General features: G+C 34.2%; 1 protein-coding gene across 1 annotated transcript in view; it reads right to left on the bottom strand.

Annotated features, from left to right (window-relative positions):
• Positions 1-1000: 1000 nt before the first annotated feature.
• Positions 1001-11414, bottom strand: part of LOC128215973 (collagen alpha-5(VI) chain-like) — a 71474-nt gene continuing 61060 nt past the window's right edge. The window contains exons 24-34 of the mRNA XM_052922575.1: positions 9481-9748; positions 8606-8783; positions 8438-8452; positions 6876-7034; positions 6188-6343; positions 3896-4004; positions 3271-3409; positions 2774-3086; positions 1855-1893; positions 1505-1607; positions 1001-1292 (exon numbers count right to left, since the gene is read on the bottom strand). Coding sequence (XP_052778535.1) covers positions 1001-1292; positions 1505-1607; positions 1855-1893; positions 2774-3086; positions 3271-3409; positions 3896-4004; positions 6188-6343; positions 6876-7034; positions 8438-8452; positions 8606-8783; positions 9481-9748 — 1771 coding nt within the window. The remainder of the gene's footprint in view (positions 1293-1504; positions 1608-1854; positions 1894-2773; positions 3087-3270; positions 3410-3895; positions 4005-6187; positions 6344-6875; positions 7035-8437; positions 8453-8605; positions 8784-9480; positions 9749-11414) is intronic.

The raw sequence follows: 11414 nt of genomic DNA, 5'->3' as shown, positions 1-11414 counted from the left end.
TCTAACTTGGTTAATTAAGTAGGTTGGATAGTTGAATACCATTGTATCAAGTCTCAATGCAATACCTCAAGTAGTTGCTGAGATATTAACCTATGTGTGCTTGCACGCAAATCTTAACCAAGGGGTGACGCCGACGCTTGGGTGAGTAGTATAGCTCTCCTTATTCTTCGAATAGTCAAGCTAAAAACTACACACTAACTGGTATATATTTAAGAAATTGATTACTCTGTAGTCAAAATCTTATTTTAAAACAAGAGCGGTCACAGACAGCTATATCCCCCGCCTCATGGGGGCATTTTTTGTAACGAAAGCCAATAAATGGTAAGGGTAGTTTCTCAGGAACATAAGAAATGCGTAAAATTAAGAAAGGGCAATAACTCTTTCAAAAATGGTCGAATCGGGAAAGCCCGACAATATGCGCTGCTTCACTTTATGATCATCAATCTGTGAAAGTTTGGTAGAAATCGCATGAAAAACGTAAGAAGAGTTGCGAAGAAACCAATTTTAAATGTAAAATAAGCAAAGGGCAATAACTCTTTTAAAAATGGTCAAATCAGAAAAGCCCGATAATATGCACTGCTTCACTTTATGATCATCAATCTGTGAAAGTTTGGTAGAAATCGCAAGAGAAATGTAAGAGGAGATGCAAAGAAATGAATGTGGGACGGACGGACGCACACATGCAGACACACGGAATCGCGCCTACCATTACTATATCCCCTTGCCTTTTCAAGGCGGGGCATAATTAAAGATGAATACTGATTCTTTTTAATAAATGAAAACAATGTCAAATGCTATATGAAGTCATTGGGTTAGGTTAAAGTGCCGACTTGCTCTACCTCACAACTACATCAAGCACAATCAATGTACCTAAATGAAAGTTTGCACTATAAGAGAACAGATTCTGATGATTTTGGTGGATTGTTTAAATGTAATTTTTACCTCAATAAAATGTTTAATGTACAGTGTCTATGTATTTTTAATAGCCCTAGTATACCATTCATATTCCTACCTCTTGAGACCTTAGGACAGTGTCGGTGTGGTTGGTTGATGCTCCATCAGTTATCACCATGACCGCATCAATCGCCTCCCGACTATCTGCCTGCAGTAAAGTACTAGCCCGGACGAGGGCTTGGCCAGTTACTGTCCCAGCCTTAGTTTGCATATACTGAGCCCACATGGCATTCCTGATGGTGCCATCATTTCCAGTGAGCCCCTGTAGGCCATCCTCATAGATCTCAGCTCCAAAAGAGAGGATCCCCATTTTGACCTTGTCATTCGAGACGCCAATCCTGAAAACCCACAGATTACGTCTCACATTGAAATTACAGGCTGGCGAATTAAACATTTTGTTTGATTTGAAGTGTACTAAAATGATTTTTTTTTTTAAAAATTCAAACGTTATTATTTCAATTATAAGCTATAAAATAGCAAAACCAATATCTCTTCAATTTTGATATCTATTTTAATGAGAGTGATATTTCAAAGACAATCAACTGCTTACTCATCAAGAAATTTCCAAAGTAAAAGTTTAACTTGGGGGAAGATATTTGTGCTGACAGAAAGATCCACAACAAACATCAGGTCCATGGCAACGTCACACGGTGCTGAAGATACATCATTGTTACTAGTCTTGATCGATTAAAAGGAGGTCAAAACAAAATCCCTAACTTAAAGAAAGAGCACTATATATAACAGACCCAAAATTTTTAAGTAAGCTGATTATGTATTCAAAGATAAAACAGATTTTTTAAAATTATAGATATTAATAAACATAGACTTTTGAAGGGTTCGCTTCTAGAATAATTATATGTGTAGTATATATCTTACAGTACCGTAATGAGAGTGACTTACTTATGGTAATATCGTCTAGCGGTGTCCATTCAGTTGCAGCTGAATCAAACAAATATGCTATATTCAGTTGATGTATCAATATTTGCTATTCTATTTCAACCTGTGAACACTGAATACTTAACTGACTATTGCATTTATGAATACCATATTAGCAGGGTAAACGTTCTGTCTGATTTTCAATGAGATAATTGCTCCCAAAATTGTTGAGAAAAATTTAAATTTATGTGATTTTTTTTAATAAGAAATGGATTACGCAGGAATAAATAATGCTTAACAGTAATATAATTTATGATAATATCAATTATTTATATTTTATCTTTATATATATATATTTATATATATATATATATAAATATTATTTTACTAAAATAAACAGGAGTAACAGTTCAAATTTTTCAAACCACTTTTAATGACTTGTGACAATGACAACAGTTTACATATCATCCACATTTAAGATCTTCCTGGTCTTTTCTTCATGTGTTATATCTTGAAGACTTACAAAGATTGTGCGAATCATACATATAATGTTTTATACGTAGATGAAAGTTAATTGTAAAGATGATACTCCTTGAGGTTTTTAGAAAGCTTCCGATACTGTAGACACTTAAATGCAGATTGAGACATAAGTAAATGAAACTCATCCAGATCACAAAAAAATGCTTGAAAACAAGTGCTTAGATGATATCGGTGAAAATAATCAGTAGGACACCGGCAGACTTTAGTCAACAGTGATGTCGTATTCAACAAACAAACAGAGAGATACCATAGGCAAAGAAGATGCTGTAATTCGATAAAAAAACTAAAGCAGCATGCAATAACTACGATCGAAGAATATCTCACATTTATGTATTTTCAATGCAATAAAGATGATTTTAATGCGACAAATCGCTTACAAGAATTATCCCTCTATTACACAAACCTGCACAGATATCACCAGACAAATCCAGTGAAGTAAGGCGGATATAATCGGATTCAATGATAACATAACTCGCTTCTGAGGCAATGGCAGCCAGCTCAGACTCATGGCTGTTAGAGCCGATTCCCACCGCCATCATGATGAAGCCTTTCTGTTTAGCTAGGAGTGACTCATACTGGGTCTGAAAGTAGCTGAGGGAACGTCCATCCGTGATCACCATCATCACCTTCGCCTTGTCCTTATCCGTTGACTCCTCTTCCATTATCTTTGTGCCAACACGGATAGCATCAGCTGTGTTGGTTTTAATGGCTCCTCCCTATGAACAGAAAGGAAACTGTCTGAATTTCATTCAATTTTATTTTTATATTCCTGAAAACTTACAGACAGGTTTTAAACTGAACCTGTCATTTATAATTGAAATGACGTTATTAGAAAAAGAATTTATCAAGAAAAGATTGTTTGCTTAAATAGCTTGCTTTAAATACTTTTTTGCACAATACCTTTAGAGCCATGATAGCATTTCTGATAAATTCAGCATCAACAGACTGTGTGAGTGTTTTGGTATCCTGAGGTGTTGTCTCCTCTCCGATACATAACAGTGAAATACGTGTCTGGTCCGTGCCAAGACCTATGTTAAACCTGGAATAGCAAATGGGAAACTACATGTGCAAAAGAATGATCATTACTTTGAACGAGTGTTTGCAAACTATGTACATTGGAACAAGGCTTAGTAACCTCTCAATTATCATCATGAAGTGAATGGGAACTTTGTTCCAGCTGGTCAGATTTCGTAGGTTGTATTTCAGGGGTAATCAACAGCTATCATTTATTGACTAAATAAATTAGTCATTAAAAAGTTATACAATTATACTCAGTATCATGTTAATTAAATATTACATCGTGGATTATTACCACTTGACATTATTTTTTTCATTTCTGCATATCAAAGCCTAGAAAAGAAGCAACAATTTTCTCGTCCTAAAACTGAAATTTGAAACTCACTCAGGTTGCTTCGTTAATGGTTGCATCAACTGACAAGCCATTATTATCTGATACCAAAAATACCAATCCATTTATTTGCTGTATAGACTAATATTAATGTAACAAAGGAGTAATTTGACTGACTTGTGAAGCTGGTTGATCAAGAATATCTTGAGGAGCGGGAAGTTTACGCCTATACTGGCGGTACAGTCCACTATCAGGACAAGGTCCATGGCCACTCCACACACATTGCCTGCCAAGTGTATAGTAATATATAATCAGAAAGCAACCATATCAATATTTAGGGCAACAACTACGATAGATCTACTCCTTAAGCAGTTATTCAATATATCATGACGATTAAGAAATACAAACATGGTGGTAATGCTGGCTGATTTCTAGGAGCAAGTGATATGTTTAATTTAAGACATGCATAGTTTTCCACTACCTTGTACCCAATGCAATCAGTATTTCCCCAAGGTCCTGGTCTGGCCCAAATATCACGAAAATACTTAAGTCAAATCTCAATCTCAGTCTCAACTCATTTTTCCACATTACAGTATGACATTATTAATATCTACTAATGTTTTACTATTATTAAAAGCACATTCTTACATGCATTATGTTGATTAACATGATTGCTTAATATTCTAATAAAAAATATTTCTACAGCACAAAATATGCTTGAGTAAAACTCAAAAATAAAAAATTTGACTCAAGTACAATTTTTGCTCTAAATTTTTTTTCTATAAAATATTGACCATTTTGTTTATCAATATAATGAATGAGGGAATGCAATTTTAAAAGGGGTAAAACATTTACAATTTTCAATCATATGATGCTGTAATTTGATAGAAAGAGTTGAGACTGAGATGGAGATTTTACTTGAGTATTTTCGTGATATTGGGGCCTGGTGTCAGTACCGACATGCCTTCACAGGCAGAGCTGTAATCTGGACATGCCTTCATTGGTCTGCCATGCCTAATCCAGACAAGTGACGTGTCATAAAACCATGAAACTGATCTTTAACTTGCCTGCAGGAAGACTGTTTAGTTTCTGAATCGTTTGGGTGTAAACCGATTAATACGAGGTGCTTCATAATCAGATGTGATTTGAGTTGATTAATTAATGCAAACTGTACTGGCTGAGTACCTAAATCGGAACACTTTCGGCACTTTTTTTGAAATATTTTTAGTTAGATTTGCACCACAGCTACAAAATTTTCCATCAGCATACTAGGGATCAAGACCAATTGGTTGATATAAATGGTGTTTTTCAAGATACTTCCAATCTGCATAAAAAGTACTTTATTAACCGCACAGTCAAGGACTGCCATTTTTGTCCCTGGAGTACCTAAATATGGAACAGTTTTAATTTGTTATTTATTTTTGCGTTTCCTTTTAAAATTATTGCTACATGTTTTGTTTAAGTAAACTAACAATTTATTTTATTCCCATCTTGTCTTTTTGCCATTTTTGTCAGTAAAATTTGACGATTTTAAGTAAAAACATGAAGTCATTCCCCCGCGTGCCATGTATTGACATTTGAACAGGAACAACTTTAAATGATAGCAGTATTTTAAATATTTACCGGAGTATCATGTAATTTGGAATGTGCATTTAAGGCAAGCGTCTATATTGATTAAAATTGTAAATAAACAGCTCACAATTGGAAAAACGTTTATATAACGGGTGTTCCATATTTAGGTACTGTTCCGATTTAGGTACTCACCCAGTACCATAAAATATCTGCAAACTGGGACAATAGGTTTGAAATTAATGTTTTAATTTAAATCAAATAATGAAGTTTTAATGAGTTTGCCAACTGATCTTCAGTTGTTGTTTTTTACCTTTAAATGGAATTAAAAAAATCCTGTGAAAATAAAAATGAGCTACAGTCAATGATCCAAAATGTTGGTCATTGCTCTCAAAACTTGTTTATTCGGGTCTTTTTATTTCTTAATAACGATTGAAAAGAAAAGGTTCAACTTTGACCTAGCCTAGACACGGTGGGCATGAGGCAAGATTCGTCAACTTTTTATGCAACCTGTGAATTTTACATGATGTGGACATGTGTTTACTGATGAAATGACTGTGATTAATTGTGATAGGTCCGTGATATTATGAAGGAATTATTAAATGATGAAATTTATTATAAGAAGTCAAAGAAGTCATAATTTTTTATCTACTTTGTGTTCATTGTGTTTTCTTATCATTTTGGATGCAATTTACTTACAGTTTATGACCTTAAAAGATCTTGAAATAAATGTCAAACTGCACTATCCGTGAACAAAATATTAAAAAACAAATGGGAGGGGACACACCTCCCTGCGAACTCTGTTAAACCCAACGTCACTCAAAAAGATCATGGGGGAAACACTGGTTGCATTAAGGTACATTCAGTGAAATAAGGAGATGAACAAGACCATGTCCGTACGTCTGCAATCATCCTCAGATGTCGCTCCCTGGAAAGTTGTTATGGGTCTTTCAGCTGGGCAGGCCACACAGGAGGTTTCACCCTCCGGCTTGTACGTGTTGAAATCACACCGCTCACATACATTGTTGGATTCGAAGAAGCCTGCAGCACACTCATCTGACCATGGACAGATATATTAGGTCAATTTGAAATATAAAAAGTATATGGTTTGGATAATTATATAAGACCAACTGTTTCATTACCAAATAGCAGTTCTAAGCATAATGATAATGATGATTTTTTTTTATATTCCTTGAGAAAGGCTCGCTTGGAAAGAAAGAGTTCGAATGTACATTATAATACAAAAAGACCTCTTTTAGTGGAACTTTAAGTAGGCGATATTTATAATTCATCAATGGCTCATTTAATGAAAAGTTTCATTAATATCTTAGACTTTAACTACTTCATGTCCTGCATTCCTCCTTTTGCATTCTCCCATTAAACAAGGAGCAGAGCAATTAGTTTAGCCAGAGGTATGGTCTTCAGACACATAAACATGCATATTTCAATTGGTAACATATATATTATGTCTCATGCGAATATCTTCAACAGTTTCTGAGTGTTTTCTCTTTTGCCTCTAGTGATACCAAAAAGCTCTCTGCTTTCTGCTACATATAAAACTAAAACAAACATCAAGCTGATGACTTACCTGTGCAAAACGTTTCATCTACAGAACCTGTGTTGGCAGTGGTCTGGCCGTTGGGACAATCAGTGCAGTGTAGCTGTTCTGACAACTCTTGATGTGTGCCAATCTCACAGGCCCTGCACGTAAGGCTTTCAGGGTCACGTGCATTCCCTGCTAGGCAGTCTGAATGCAAATACACAGATATACTTCATCCATATCCCCTGGCTGGGGGTACCCCCCCCCCGCCAAAATTGTGTAATGTATTTATATTCTAAAGGTTTAGCAAGATCATTTGACACTTTTAGATACCTTTTTTTCATTTAATGATTCCATGACAAGCACTCTGCATTAAAATACAACAATACAAGTTTTCATTTGATAAATGCAAAATCTTTGGTCTTAATGGTAATGCATTATTATGGTTTACTAATCTATAAAAAATGTCACAAAATATGCTTGTCCTAGATTACGGACACGTAGTCTGGTGATAAGTGGTTGTACGTTAAGCCAATTTTAGAGACATGAGACAGTAAATACAGTTCTTGCCAATTAAATAGTCATAGCTCTAGAGTGACTGAAGTAATTGAACCTGACCAAGACATTCTGCCCATACACATTTAAAGCAAGTTTGGTGATGATTGGACAAAGAATTCTTAAACTATTCATTGGACAAGACTCAAATTTCTATCATTAAAGAGAAATAACTCTTGAGTGACTAAAGTGATACGGCTGAAAATTGATTACTGAGATATAATGCCAATACAGTCATTCTGACCTAATTTGGTGATGATTGTACAATGGCTTCTAAAGATATCGATCAGACAAGACAGATTTGAGGTAGTCTCTATAATTTAAGTGCATTAACTCTTGAGCGAAAATAGTGGTGTGGTTGATGATTGGACAAAGGCTTTTAGAGTAATTCAGTGAACAAGACTAATTTTAGTGATTTCTATAATGAAAGGGCAATAACTCTTGAGTTACTTAAGCCATATAGCTGGTTAAGCCATATAGCTGGTTAAGCCATATAGCTGGTTAAGCCATATAGCTGGTTAAGTCATATAGCTGGTTATCATCCTTTTTCAAGTTATTATGCCAATAGACATTCTGACTAAATTTGGTCGTGATTGGACAAAGGCTTATAAAGTTATTAATTGGACAAGACCAATTTTAGATTATTTCTATAATTCAAGGGTTATAACTCTCGAGTGACTTCAGCAATATGGCTTGATATCTTGTCCGAGATATTATACCATTACACATTCTGACCAAATTGGGTGATGATTTGACAAAAGCTTCTGAAGAAATTGAGTAGACAACATACTGCCCGCCTGCCTAAATGCTGCAGCGCACCTATAATTATTAAAAGCATATGATTTGTGTACAGTATAAGTAATATTTTGCTTCATTAATTAATAGCTAAAAACTCAACAATACTCAGCTAATATTTTTTCATTTGTACACAAATCATATGCTTTTTTTGTTTTGATCACTTTCATTTACCATTCAATCATTACCCTTGATTTAATAAAGTTGAAATCATTCAAATCCATGCTTAAACTAGTTCATAAACAATTCAAGTCACTTACCTCCTGGCCTGATTACTAAAAGAAGAAAACAATAGGTTGATTATCAAAGATGGAAAGGATATTATTATAATGAACACATTAATTAAAGGTATATTGGACTGTAATATGTAATCAATTTAAACAGAAAGGAAAACATGAGAAAGTGCAATGAGTTTGAATTTTACATACATGTGCAGAGTTTAATCTGGAGTGCCTGCAGGCTAGTGACGTTTTCCAGGTCAGACTCTTCAAACTGGTACACAAGGTCGGTGTTCCCGGTGATGCTGGTAAGATCAGACTTCTGTACGCCACTACCAACACCGATACCCAAAATGGTGATACCAGCTTGCCGAGCCAGATTGGCTTCCTTTGAAAGGAAATGTTGTATTTCTTGACATATCCAGTAATTCAATGCTTTATCAACAGGGCACAACTTATTAATGATAAAACCATATCATTTGGCTAGACAACAGGAACATATGTCAGCAATTTTAGTCTCAAGCAATTAAAAGACACCTACAACCCACGTTTAACCCCCATTTTACAGGGTATGGTTTCAACAAAATGTCACTGGGAGAATGGTCTTTCTAGGAATTCTTGACCAATTAGAGATTAATGGTGAAAGATTTCAAAGACAGTGAAGACATGGTCAGGGATAAAACTTGTTTTTGGAACCTGAACATAAAATATCAGAAAAAAACTCATGAAGAAGGGAGTAAATTTGGCTTTGAGCAGGGGTTTTCAAATATGGCGATGTTTAATATATGCTCAATTGTAACTGTACCAAATTTTATTCACAAGTCATGAAGTGGGTGTAAATTAGTTTACAATCATATTGACATTACTGAAAATATGCTTAGTTATGATGAAAAACTTGAACATGAATATAGCAATGTCAGGGTGTAAATTAGTTTACAATCATATTGACATTACTGAAAACATTACTGAAAATATGCTTAGTTATGATGAAAAACTTGAACATGAATATAGCAATGTAAGGTTTCTTACTTCACATGACAGGATGTATTTAAAAATAAAACGTTATCATTTTAAGCAATGCTTACATTTTGGGTATTGGCTGGGTTGTCAGATTTTCCATCTGTAATAAGAACAATGTACTTCTCATCCAGTTGTGTAAAACTTGCAAAAATATTTCTGGCACGATTTATAGCAGCAAAAGTTCCAGTGGTTGAAGAGTTTGAGTCATACACTACACGACTCATGAAATTGATAAACAGCTCCAAGTACGAGTTATATTCCCCGAGGCCTATCTCTGATGTTACCATGGTACCAAACCCTATCACTCCTTGTTTGACTTTGGGCATTTCAAACCTGCAAAACAAACATTATTATTGTTATACCAAGTATGTAGCTGATCAAGTCTTACGATGTTTTCAAATTAAGATGTAATTGATCAAGTCTTACGATATTTTCAAATTAAGATGTAATTGATCAAGTCTTACGATATTTTCAAATTTAAATGTAATTGATCAAATCCTAAGATATTTTCAAATTTAAATGTAGCTGATCAAGTCCTACGATGTTTTCAAATTTAAATGTAATTGATCAAGTCTTACGATATTTACAAATTTAAATGTAACTGATCTCGCTCAGTTTTTTTTTTATGACATGACTGGATGTCTTCCAAATGTGATTTTATACGTACATTAACGATGCAAGCTTTCTGTGTAGAAATTAACAGTACCGGTAACTGTTTTGAAAATTTTAAAATTAAATAACATTGAAAGATTATAATTAATTCAGTAAGAATTTCATAAATGCAAAACAAATCGTTAAAGGCAATCTAATTTAATCGAAAATAACAATCACACACCAATAGGTAAATACATGTATACTGGAAATAACCAATAGGCAAACATCAGGACCGGAAGTACTAATTGTGAAAAAGACCAACTCTGGATACATTTTACAGTAAAATACTAGCAAAGATAACAGATGTCTTAAAGTACTACTTTCACAAACAAGAAGTAAAAAAAAAAATGAAAATAGTTTTCAAAGAAAAAAGTATCTAGTATTTTGTCCTTGAAATGAGTTCTGATAAACAAATGATTGTATTCCAGATTATGCAAGATTTTCACTATTCTTCAATCAAAATGGTGATTCTCTTAGCTATTGTCTCATCCTTATTATTAAGCTCATGCCTGAGATACAGATAATTCTGAGTGTCATTCTAATACATGTTAAATAATATAGCGAGCACATACGACCAGAGTTTAAAAGCCAACCTACGACCACTTTAAAAGCCAACCTACGGTGTCTTACATTAGAAAAGTTTCATGGTTAAGACCCCACAATAGTTAAGAATCAGTTTCATTCCCAAGGTACTTTTATTGTCAATGTCACTTAATGAGCACTTAGTTTATGATTGATTAGTTGTTGCCTTGGGAATGATGACCATGAGCTTTGATCAACCATTACTGAAAATTTATTTGCAATAAAAGCATACAGTATATTTCAAAATTCTGTGCAACAGTGAAAATAAATGGATGATCAAGTAGAATGTTTTGGGCTGGAAAACACAATGTTTGGTCGCTATTTTTCATTGGATGCAACCAGCCACGAAACATAATTTCTTGAAACAGGTTTTTCTATGATATTTTATTCCGACTTTTATGATATCTTAGCTGATCTGTGACTGTGCAGCTTTAAGAATAATGTGAAATGCTTGTTTAAATACTTTTGTCTCCAAAAGTAGTCTGTTTGTACTTAATACTTCATCTCTAAATTTGTTCGCCATAACTTTGATGCCATCTAACACTCTGCGGCCAATCAGTGCCCTGTGACAGATACATGTCCTCTATTCCATTATTGTGACATTCAGCGGATTCATTTTTATGAACTACTCTGGAGAAAAATTGTTTGATGAACAAACACAAGTTATAGTACATAACATAGATTACATAATACAAATGCCAAAGGCATTTTAGTTTTAAAAAAAACTATATAGGATAGTGTGTTTCACAAAAATAATGCCCTG

This window comes from Mya arenaria, chromosome 2, assembly GCF_026914265.1.
Source record: "Mya arenaria isolate MELC-2E11 chromosome 2, ASM2691426v1".
Lineage (NCBI taxonomy): Eukaryota > Metazoa > Mollusca > Bivalvia > Myida > Myidae > Mya > Mya arenaria.
Note: the sequence above shows the minus strand (reverse complement) of the source record. Positions and strands in the feature narration are given on the sequence as shown.